Below are 12,258 nucleotides of genomic sequence, written 5' to 3'. Positions count from 1 at the left end.
ACAGTGAAATGAAACTAGTGGCTCAAAAATGTATTAATTTTAGGGTTGCATTTGGGTAAAAGGTGGATTTTCACTTTTTAGACTTTTGTGACTGTCACATAAACATGTACTGTCAATGCTACCATCCTGAGTTTCCTCCAAAATGTAAATGTGCACCCTTGTCTCAGTCCAGACCTTCAGGATGATGTAGCATGTGTTTTCTAGCTAAAAGCACTTTTTAATGAAACATTAGAATTCAGAAATTTAGAGTTATCATTATAATTTTGAAAAAGTTGCCTTTTATTATAGGTACGGTTTGAATGCAGTTTTAACATTTTCTACTGTCTTTACTGAAACTGAGGGACAAGTAAACCAGTAGTGTCCTAATCTCTCCCTCTCACTTGTTCTTAGACACATAGATATTAACCTGTGCTGATTAAATTGTACAGTTTTTAATGTCACAAATTGAAGCAGCATGCTGCATATGAGCAGGTGTAAACAGGCATTGTGAATGACCCTGTGTGCGTCATTGACTTGGTTTCCCAGGGAGACTGCTCGAACCGAGAGGATGCCGTGACGCTGGGAGTGGGGCTCTGTAACAGCGGCTTCATGCACCATGGTCAGTTAAACTCACTCTCAAGCACTTTTGACAGATTCTAATCATTCATATTGTTTCGATTCCCCACAGCTTTGGCTTAAATTTGAATAGTGTTGTGTTTGTGGCACTTTCTCTTCAGTTCTTATTCTCTCCCCGGTCTTTCTGTGCTTTTCGATTACATCATCTTTCCCCTTCTCTCAACCCCACAAAAATGTTGTATTGGCCACTCTCTCTTGCATGCCATCATAGGCTTAAAAAAGGGGGCATCCTAAACTTGTATACCCAGTCTAAATTTTTAAAACCTCACTCACCACATTGTAGTTGGAGCTGCTTTGGTCCCAGCCCAGCATGTTGAACATAAACAGTTTTAGGAGTGTAGCCTAACCAGAGTTGTTTGGCTTTGCTACATGGCTGTCTGGGTCACTCCACTGAACCGTGAACGCTGTTTAATGCATAAAATTGAATCTGTCGTCAGCGGACACATGTATTTTGGGTAAAGTGGGAAGCACTTAAAAGAAGTAGTGTGGAAAGGCTGAAGAAGTGACAAGTTAACAGCACTTCCTGGTTTCCTGAAGGATATAGAGAAGTATGCAAGATTATAATACTTGGACGCACTCTAATCGGGGAGACCTGCAGATTAATTTAAATGTTAAAGTTTTGAATCCTTATCAAAGTCTCTTTAAGACAATTTAACAACATCTCTGGAGTCTCATGTGCAGTATATCTACATTATAATGTGCATAAATATATACAGGATTATTTTTTTCAGTCCTGCATCTGCCATCTGTAAAAAGTGACTATAGAGTGACTTTTGTTTTTTTGCTTGCTTAGCTTGCACCAGCTTTCACTACCATCTGTTTGAAGTTGTCACCTGTTCTCCTTTTACTCTGCCCTTCTTCGGGGTGAGGAACTCTCTCTTCTCAGCCTGTCTGCCCGCCGCGCTTCACAAGTCACTCTCTTTAGTTCTTAGTCAGCACATCTGCTGCTCTTGATCCCGGTTCCTTTTGAACTCCTCTTCTTTTTGTCTCTCTCCATTTTTTAAACTATCCTCACCTTCTTCATTCGTGTCTCTGTTTGACGGTTACAAGGTTGTAAAACACTTCATCCGTGGGATGATAATGGGTAGCAAAGTTAATATAATTAAGCTCACCGTCATGGACACCTGCAAGTATTGTAACTTACAGAGGCCGATAATAATTTACATGACCACACGTTTCCCTCCCACCACAACTCAATCTGCAGCAAGTACAGATCCATAAATCAATACTGAAGCCATAAAAATTATTGTTTGATCATTTATCTTTATCGCCTCTAGAGCAAATTGTCTTGTGGAAATCCATTTTGCACTTTATATCAACACTTTGGTTTTAAAGGTGCGGCTGTACCCAGATAAAGCAAAAGAATACTGTGCTGAAAGTGCTTTATCATGTATCATGGCATGTTTTCTCAAATTCCTGCATCAGTGCATTGTAGATTCACAAAAATCAGTTTTTAAAAACTCTGTTCCAAAGATCCTTAAAAAATTGATGTTGATTGTTAGATAATGTTGTCAGTTCAGGGTGTTTAAATGATGATTTAGCAGTGTGTGAGTAACTGTGCATGCATTATGTGTGACAGTTTCCGTAGCGGCACTCCCCCACCAGCTGAATAGGAGTAAAAGTCTTATATGGCCACAGCCTATGTGAGTCAGAGGAAATAACTCACATTTGTGCTTCATTTTAGTTGGTGCAAGGCCAGTGTGAGTAGGTGTGACCTCTGTGTGTGTGTGTAATGAGTTTGTGAACACTTTTGTTGCTCATCAAATCTCTGAGCAGCTGGGTACCTTTGGCCCTCGGTGTTGCCCGTACAAGCCTCATTTTACAGTGGCCTCAGAGAGTCATGCATCTGCACAGACACGGCAGATTAGGTAACATCCTCGGATGCATTTTTTGTGTCAGGGAAATGTTTGTGCCTCATGTCACAAATTCCAAATCCTCCTAAGACGCAAACCAGATGGACTTTTTCTTTGGTCTGTTTCTCTGGAAACAGACGTGACAGAACGCATCGTGACTTTTTAGTGCAAACTTCAAAAAGCTGCGGCAAGGCAATGCAGTTAAAAGACATACTGTACGGTACAATAGTGTGTGTCCTGTAATTGTAGCCGTGCTTACTGATGTGCACTTGGGCTTCAGCTTAATGACTTAACTGCTGTTAGTACTGCATAATTATTGAGACAGAATAAGTTAGCCTCTCCCTTTAATTCTGTTGCCTCAGGCCTGTAACAAAATAAAAATAAAGGGAGATCTTTCAAAACACTGAAAAAGAAAAGTTTTGGGTATTTTCTTCACAATTACTGTGATTGGACAAAGCGACCATAATATGGTTCTCACCTGTTTGCAGTGCCCCATGTGTTGAAGTGAACCTCAGTACATCGGTGGGATTTACAGACACACACACACACACACACGCACGCACGCACACACACACACACACACACACACACACAATTTCTTGTGTCCTCCTGAGAGTCTTCCCAACCTTGGTTTGGAAGACTTGTGTTGGCTGCAGTCCAGATGTGGTCTTGCTCCAGATGCTCTCACTAAAATCATCAGCTAATGAGCTAATTAACTGTTAGCTTGTTTGTGTAGAAGACTCCCAAAGATGAAAGCTTCTATAAACACATGTATCTTTCTAGATTTTTTTTTTTTGGAAGTTGGGTCAAAGCTTTATTTAAAAAAAGCCTTTTTTTAATCTTTCTGCTCTTTTACTTTTCACTGATCTTGCAAGACCGATACTGTGACATTCTGCTATTTCTCTTTGTTATCTCCTGTGGCTGCATTCTGCACACATTTACCACATTCTTGTGTTTTTAAAAAAACATTTACTTCAGTTTTGGAGAAGAGCGAGTTTAAAGACGAGTCCCAGTTCTTCCGTTTCTACGCGGACGAGGAAACCGAGGGGACCGGCACCAAGAGCAAGCAGCTCCAGCGAAATGACTTCAAACTCATTGAAAACATCTTAGTCAAATCCCTTGTGGTGAGCAACACTCATATACACACTTTCACATTCTCCCACATCTATACATGGATACGCAGATATTGCCAGAATCTGGGAAAAAAACCACTTCTAGCATCATCATTTTCCCACGAGAAAAATGTGCTAATAATTAAAATTAATTTATAGCATCATTCCGATGCTATAAACATGGCACAAAGATGTCTTGATTACCTTGCACAGCATTAACCACCCCAAAGACAAAACAAAAGCATGATGGGAAACAATGAGCCACTGTACTGTAGACTGATGCAAAAATAACAAAAACAAGGTTTTTCAAGTTATCCTGTTACGCTGTCGGGCATAAACATGCATTTTGACTGTAGAACCCTGCATACATATATACCTGTGTGCCTTCTTCTGATCTCCACATCTAACTTTTATTAACACCACTATACACAGCCCGAGTAGCTTTGATGACAGCAAGCACATTTGAAATCGCTCTGATCACTATGCATCTGAGTGTTATATAATTGTAATGTAATCAGCTGTATCGGCCGGGATGAATCTCTGTTGCGCTGCTGCTGATACAAAAGATAACTGTGAGAACGGCAGCCGATGAATATTCTTGAAATACATTTGAAAATGTGAGCTGATGATTGATGACTGTAGTGCAGTTAAAAGCAGGACAAGACCTTTTCCTTCTTTAGTGCTTGATCTGCTTTAAAGACCTTTTAAGATGCGTCAGTCAACATTGTGTAGCCATTTCTTTTTTTAGCAGCAGAAAAAGGTAAGATTCAAATAAACAGTAACTTAGTTTTAACTCTTATAAGGTGTAATTTGCAGCAAACATGTCCATAATCACTCCAGAACTGAGCGTCCAGTTTGACACTATTAAATATTCTTTGTAGAAAGAGGAGGGGCTGCTTTGGGGAATATGGTATGTGCACTAACTGCCCAGATATTGGGTCACTTAGGTTTTCACTTCCAATCACATCTGTGGCGTGACTCCTGTTAATATCATTATCCTACAATAAAAGCATATAATATTTTTTTACACATACAGTAAAAGTCAGTCTGCACAACACTGGGTCAAGTGTTCGGGGGTTTCCACAAACTCACACAGAAAGTCAACTGTTTATTTGAGTCCATTATCTTCAGGGAAACCTAGAAGCATCATCAGCATCCCTTTTCATATCATAGTGAGAAGTAGGCACGCCATCTGGCTTTCCACAAGAAGTGGAAAAGGCCCTTTTCCTTGATTAGCGGAACTAATCCCCCCCAATGCCTATTATTGAAGTGAAGTGCAGGAACTCTTTATTTTCCACGGTCATCTCCTCTGATATAACAGCAGAGATCCCCATCTTATCAGGACTGTGCAGCAGGAAGATGGCCCCAGCAGCTTAACTAATGGACGCCGCTAATGTGTTTGGCGACGACAGCGTTTAACTTTAAGCCTCAACCCCAAGTGGGAATACAATATGGAGAACAGAGAGCAACATCAGGCAAAGGCACCTGAGACGGAATGAAAGTCACAAATGGCTAATGAAACTGTGATTATGTGTGAATAGTTTGCATGTGAGACCACCCAGAAAAAGTGCCGTAAATCTCCTTTTTTTTTTTCTTTAAAGCTTCAGTGATTTCTCAGACAAACCAGATCACTGCCATGAAGACAAGTTGCCGTTTTATAGCCAGAGCCTACAGTTGCACAGAATTACAGCAGCAGAACCAAGGGAGACAGAAAGATGATGAATATGTGTGCATCTAAAATTATTTTCCTGTTTGCTTACTTGTGATACTAAATCAGTTCAAGACATTTTAAGCCTGACAGTCAGCGGTGAAAATGTGGAAGTAATTAGTCGATTTTCTCTGTGCTAGATTCACCCCGAGGAGGAAGGCTACGGCTTTGAGATTGAGGAGAAGAACAAGGCCATCGTTGTGAAATCTGTCACCAGGGGCTCACACGCTGAGGTAAACACACACACACACACACACACACTTCTTCCAGCCTCGGGGTGTCAGTTCCACTAGGTAATGGCTGTCTACTCTCTGGACGGCTGCTGTCACTCTGTCTCTCTCCCTTTTTTGAGAACTCTGCTCTGATTGGCTGCAGAGCCATTTGCAGATATATTTTTATGTTTAGGAGGGAGCAGCTTCCATATTGGTATTTGTCCCGTCCGTGCCATTGTGTCAGCCTTCACTGATGATGGGGAGGGGAATTACAGTGACAGCTCAATGGCTATAATACAAGATGGACGAGCCAATGTTTTCCTGTCTTATTGATCATTCATCCTCTTTTTATGTCCTCTTACTCGCCTTAGACAGGTGACATACTTTACTTCTGGCCTGTCCGTCTCACAGCCCAGCCTGTATACTGTTAATCGTTGCAATGTTGTCATGAACACACATGATGGTGCCCTGGTTGTTTTTCCTCCACAGCCTGACTATAACTGTCATGCTCCCCACTATTTCCACATTTGTATCCTCATTTCTCCCGTGCCCCTGTGCTGCTCTGCAGCTCTCGATAATCTTCATTTTTATGCACTGCCCAACTACCACACTAAACCTTTGCTTCTCTGTTCCTTATTACTCCTTTTTTCCTTAATTTCGAACCCCCTCTCACTCTATTATTCATTCCCCCGTGCCCTCCACCCCCCACAGTGGGGCGAGGATTGCTAGTTGTGACACAGCCCGTGTGCCAGCGCAGTGAATGAAGCTCAGCTGATTCCCATGGGGCTCTGAAAAGGGCTGAGAGGCACACACTCACACACTGAGCTCTTTCACTATATGATACTATTATAGAAAGTCACGTGCAGACTGGCACCCATGCTGTGTAATCACACACACATATACATGCACCCCTCTGCATTCAAATAGCTCTGGCTCCTCCCAGTCGTTCCTACATCCACGCTGGGCCTTCAAACAGAGTCGAGGCCTGGCTTAACCAAGGCCATCCCACCGGATCTTTGCCCAGGACACTGGACTCACACAGTGAGTGCACAGAGGCTGTATTCTTCTCACAACGTGACTGAAGATGACTGCATTTAAATGCATGCTGCAGGCTGATTTGCTGTGTGTCTGTCATTTGTAAAGAGATATCAGAAGCTGAAATCCGACTGAAAAGCTTGAAAATGTTTGTTTCTTTGGGAGCAGGTATACTGGTTTGTGCAGCTGCAACGCGCCTTGACTGAAGAGATTGTATATTAGCTAAAGGAATCTGGCAAGATCCGACAAAGCATCAGAGGTCGCAGGCAGAGCAACTGGCAACATTAGGAAAAAAATTATAAAGTGACGCCCTTCAGTCTGGAAGTGCGTGCAAATCTAACACAAAGCAGGCATGACACTCAGGTCTAGCAATCATGCATTTTTATCATATCCAGTGGCCAATCTTTATACGCACTCACTGCATACAACTTCAGTCAAATGCTGGAAAATACACGACAAGACAGAACAGGCTGTGGGAATTTGGAGCAGCAAACAATGCTTTTCGTCTTATCGCTTGTTTGTTTGTTTTCTTCTTTGCTCCTTGGAGGCACATTATCATATACCAGCACTTGATTGTGAGTAATTCACGTTAGACAGGGGAATTGTACACAGTCTCTGTCTCACTCCGGTACTTGCTCGTAATTTTAAATTGAATTGCAGTCCCCCGACCTGAAACTCTTACTGTGCGGATGTTGCCTTTGGGAGGGGGTTCAGGCTGAAGCAAGCTGCCACCTATAAATAACCACATTCTGTCTCCTGTCTGTCCGTCTGTCCGTGCAGATGGCTGGCCTGCAGGTGGGCAGGAAGATCTACACCATCAACGAGGACCTGCTTTTCCTCAGGCCTTTCTCGGAGGTTGAAACCATGATTAGCCAGTCCTTCTGCATACGACGCTCCCTGCGGCTGCTGGTTGGCACCAAGGCCAAGGAGTGAGGGCTCATGCATATGTGCTGAAATACACAATGTCCACTCATATAGACCGCACTGGTCTGATTGGTATTTTCTTTTTCTTTTTTTCCAGGATCGTAAAAATCCCTGACAACCCAGACAGTCTCTCCTTCAGACTGAGTGGCTCTGTTCCTCCTCATGTCCACGCTGTAAGGAAAGGTAACTGACTTCTGTAGCCACAACAATCAGCAGAAATATGCATTTTTTTCAGAGATAGCAGAAGAATTTCATTATTACTCCTTCTCTCATGAACACTCAGAGAATAACACGTAGGACGAAAGCACGGTACCAGAGTTTAATAAGTAGGCTACAAAATGTAATTTATAACAGCGTTGCTGTATCGTTAATATCTGGTTTCTGTCACATGGCGAAATGGCAGAAATAGTGTGCAGTTTTGTATTTAAAGGTAAAATAAGACCATGGCTTTGTACGTGTAATGGAAAAATAATCAGTTGAGCACTTTACAGCTCCCGGGGAAGTGTAGTTAAATTATTATTTCTTGAATGTAGTTATAAGTGACCCATATTTTGCTTATGAGCCAACAGTGGAGATCCGTGAACAGATTTGTAAGATGTTGACCTTGTTATTTCTGCACCAGTGCCAGTAAATGCATTAAAAGTGTTTACGGTGTCAGAAAGACAAATAATTCCGAGGGAATTCAAAGGAAAGATGAGGTAACCCTAGCCTCTAACCACCTGTTACATTCTGCTCTTAGTGAGCCTCTATTAGGTTTTTATGGCCACCTGTCAGCCAGACAGCCCACGGTCAGGGTTCAAACCCTTAATAGAGCAAACTACTTTTCAAACACACACAATGTTCTGTGATCACAGCTAAAACTGTAATGGGTAACTGAAAAGACAGCTACTTCTGTTTCCCCTTTTCGTTTCTCCTACTTTTCTTTAAGACCTCCTTACTATACAGCCTGTTTGTCGGTCTCTAAATAGAAAAATCAGCAGTGTGTTTAGAAGTTAAATGAGGGATGAATCCCAATTTGTAACCTAGCAGCAGTAAGGCGAGGATACACACATGCACCCTAATAAAAAAAGACCAGCCAAGAAATTTGGTCCCTTGGTTTTATTGTCTTTCCTCCACTTTCTCTCCCTCTTAAACCCACCTCCTTCTTCCCTACATGTTCCTTTTCTCACTTTCCTAACATCCTCAATTACTTAGGACTCAGTATGACGTATGTTTCATTTGAATTCAGTGGCTAGTATTTTTTACCCCATTGTTTTTAAATGACTTTCTCTGGGAGATTTTCATTCATGGGTCAAGTAGTCTCCTTAATGTGGTTACTGCTGGCACCCTGGGTGGAAATGATGCCATTGCTGGTATTTTTAGATTGGGCAGGAAGGTTAATCGAGGTGTTGATTGGACTTCCAGGCTGTAAAGCCATTAGTAGCTTGAGACAGCATGTTATAGCACTCCACAGAGTGATTTCTCATTTTCCTGTATTGTAGAAACAATAGAGGAAATGTTTTGTTGAGAACTATGGGAATTGAATCCAAAAGTTACTTTTTTTTAATGAGTTCACTATGTTATGCTTAATTCAGTCATCCTGAAGAAGATGTTTCCCAGTTTATGTGTGGTGTTGTAAATGGTTTTTGCCTTTGTGCGAACTCATGATCCTGTGTGGAAATATTACAGGCTGGGAGGCAGCAGCGTCTGGTCTTCAGCCGGGCCAGGTCGTCCTGAAAGTCAATGGCAACAGTGTCAATCACAGCGACTACCAAGAGGTCCTGGAGCATTTCACAGCCCAGCGCACTCACCAGGAACCTCTCCAAGCGGTGAGCTAACATAGGCCAACAAAAAACAAACTATTCTGTAACATTAGAGCAGGTTTTCTAGCGTTAAGTCTCTTCTATTTAGCCCATATTATAATTGAAAGTTAAATCCCAACAAACCACATCATCCTGCTCAGTACGGTGCATGGTGTTCTGTGAGGTTTTACAGTCCTTGTGTGTTGTTATGGCTCTAACTGTAAGGGAAATCCCTGAGCGCTTTATTTAGCAGACAGTAAACCAAGTAATGCCACAAGACAGCATGAATAGTGTCAGTGGTAGTTTTGGAAGTTAATATGTCAGATCATTTACTAATGGGGGAAAGCTCAATAAAAACCACATTTGACAAGCTAACAGCCCAAAGAATAGAGGTCAGCCAGACATTCCTGAGATGGTTCAGAAAAACAGCATTTGCATTAGTTGACTGTTTGCTCATTTCATCTGCATTTTTGGCTGGAATGGTAGGTTTCTTAGTGAGATCCAAAGTGAATTACAAGCTGTCACTATGTCGCTACAGGTTATATAACTCAAAATACACTCCTGCCTGGAGTGAAACAGTATCCACAGTGTTCATTCAGCCCCACTGCCAAAACTGCATGAGTTAAATTCTTTATTAAAGTAACATTAGTGAATTGTTTTGGGGTTGTTGTTTTTTTTTCAAACTGAGCCATGACTAAATAACAAGTGTTTATACTGAATACTAGATGGCCAATGTCAAAACGACAAACTCCTCTTTGGTTGTTTTGACATTCCTGCAGAAGCTACTCATGTCTCCAGGCAGTATTTCAAAAGGCTGCAGACAGAGCAGAGCAAGGTGTCCTCCATACGATGTTTTGTTTTGTCTTATTTTATTTAGCTGATCATTTAACCAGTTTGTTGTCGGTGGTTGAGTGCATTGCATTGTTCATTTAGGTGGAATCAGTCTTTATTGCATTGTCAGGGTAAAAGCTTCTCTATCCATACTTTAGCTTCTTCCCTCTAAAATACGTGTCTAAAGCCCTCTCATATTTACACAGCTTGATGTTGATGTTTCTGTTTTTCATCATGTTCTCATCCACATTAAAATTCCAACAAATAGTCTACCAAACACTGCAGCCATGCTGACGGCTGGTAAAACTAATATTGGATGGGTCTGTCTAGATGAACTGGTGAGAGAGAGGGGGCCCAGACAGCAGGCGCCCCGGCGACTGATTTTTTTGAGCTTTAATCTTCTTCCCACAGTGTCACTGGGTGTATCGAGCATTCGAGGATGTGGAAGAGCTACAAAGAGAGAGGGGTGCAGATGAGGAGGAGGACAGCCCTTTCAAGCCTTACCCAGTGGAGAATGGCTCTGACCACGAAGAGGACAAAAGCACCAATGGAACAGGTGAAATGTGTTGCTGTGAAATTGTTTGCAGTCTTTTGTTTTGCTTGGATTTAAAGTTTTATCAGTGTCGCAGTATGTCTTTGATTTCTGTATGAAGCTTTCAATCCCCAATTCCTTTGCGGTTTTTCCGCTCATGTCAGCTAGTTTCATTTCAGTCAGCAAAATGTATCTGAGCGAAATTAGTGCTGCTTTGGCAGCTTTTTGCCTTGTGTGTGAATCCAGATTGATTGCAGGCTTCATGCTAAAAACATGTGACCCTGCCAAAAACATTACATCAAAACATTATGTTCCGTCTACAATGCTTTTTTGTTTTTTGTTTTTTTCATTTGGCTTCTGACATTCATCATGCCGCTAAAAGTGGCTTCAGCAGTAGGTAATTTGCTCTGGATATAGAAAATTCGCAGTTTGAAAATGACACTTACGCACGCTACAGTCATAGGACGCCATTAAGTAATATTCAGTGTACACTTAGTGGCCAATTTTCCCACAGTGCTGGCAGGGTAAGCACACTTGACAGATGTGCAGCACACTGTGTACCTTTACATGTGTCATTACTAAAATGACTTAAAATGATATTGTGTTTTTTCCTCAGAGGTTTTTATACGCACTACATTTTTGTTTTTTCATGATTTTGAAGTGATTTGAGTTTTTTTTTAAACATGCACATATCATTTGATTTTTTCGGTTTTTGTATTTTAGTTGGTTATTTACTTTGAATGTATGTCAAGTATTTAATTGAAATCTGTGATCCACAGACTGCAAGCTGGGCAGACTCTCCCTGTGTGATCTGCCTCTGGTCAGTCTGACAGTTGATAACGTCCACTTGGAGCATGGCGTGGTGTATGAATATGTGAGCACTGCTGGCATCAAGAGCCACGTCCTGGAGAAGACAGTGGAACCCAAAGGCTGCTTCAGCCTCACTGCGAAAGTGAGTTTTGTCAAGATGAGAAGTTTGTTCAGCTAAAGCCTACATATGCATTTATCGTTAGACTGGTGGATAGTCATGCTAAATATTGCTTAAGTTTCAAACAGTAAAGTCAGCTTAATATTTTGTTTTTGCTTCTGGTTTCACTTACTGGAACTGGAAAGCAGAAAGTTTAGCTGGGGTAAAACTCAGCTGCCTTATTTCGCTGCTACGGCTAGAAATGCTAATTTGCCAGTGATTGAAATGGACTAAATCAGGTTCCTAAACTGTTATTGTCAAGGTGATCCATCGTCAGCAATTGTTCTTGTCTCTACAGATCCTGGAGGCGTTTTCTGGCGATGACAGCCGCTTCGTTCATAACTGCAGCCAGCTCATCTACCAGAACGACCGAGTCGTTACCATGCCTCAGTACGAGTTCAGACAAATCTGCGACACCAAGCTGGAGAATATCAGGAGGCGTATCAGCAGCTATCAGCAGGTATTGAGACATTCTTGTGTTTTCCCTTGAGCATAGATGTGAACACAGGAATGTTCCGGTATTCAGTCATATTAGTTTACTAAACACACTTTATTTTGTGACATGTGACTAAACGGTTCAGTGGAACATCCTTTTCTATAGCAATAAATTCACATTTTTGCTCCCCCCAAAAAAGACATGGCAATTTTTTTTTTTTACACTACTCCTATTGCATTAAATGCGTTTTGA

The 12,258-nt window shown here is 41.6% G+C and overlaps 1 protein-coding gene across 2 annotated transcripts in view; it reads left to right on the top strand.

The window, feature by feature from the left end:
• prex1 (phosphatidylinositol-3,4,5-trisphosphate-dependent Rac exchange factor 1) overlaps window positions 1-12,258 on the top strand; it is a 77,166-nt gene that overhangs the window by 45,671 nt on the left and 19,237 nt on the right. For both annotated transcript variants that reach the window (XM_085259576.1, XM_085259575.1), the window contains exons 15-23: window positions 526-598; window positions 3,447-3,592; window positions 5,429-5,521; window positions 7,316-7,464; window positions 7,557-7,642; window positions 9,128-9,267; window positions 10,483-10,627; window positions 11,383-11,555; window positions 11,869-12,030. In XM_085259576.1, the coding sequence (XP_085115702.1) occupies window positions 526-598; window positions 3,447-3,592; window positions 5,429-5,521; window positions 7,316-7,464; window positions 7,557-7,642; window positions 9,128-9,267; window positions 10,483-10,627; window positions 11,383-11,555; window positions 11,869-12,030 (1,167 nt within the window). The remainder of the gene's footprint in view (window positions 1-525; window positions 599-3,446; window positions 3,593-5,428; window positions 5,522-7,315; window positions 7,465-7,556; window positions 7,643-9,127; window positions 9,268-10,482; window positions 10,628-11,382; window positions 11,556-11,868; window positions 12,031-12,258) is intronic.

This window comes from Mchenga conophoros, linkage group LG20, assembly GCF_057382185.1.
Source record: "Mchenga conophoros isolate Kocher_MC1m ecotype Shallow Benthic linkage group LG20, M_conophoros_male_GT1.1, whole genome shotgun sequence".
In the NCBI taxonomy this organism is placed as follows: Eukaryota; Metazoa; Chordata; class Actinopteri; order Cichliformes; family Cichlidae; genus Mchenga; species Mchenga conophoros.
The sequence above is the reverse complement of the archived record's forward strand: the minus strand, read 5'-3'. Positions and strand labels throughout refer to the sequence as shown.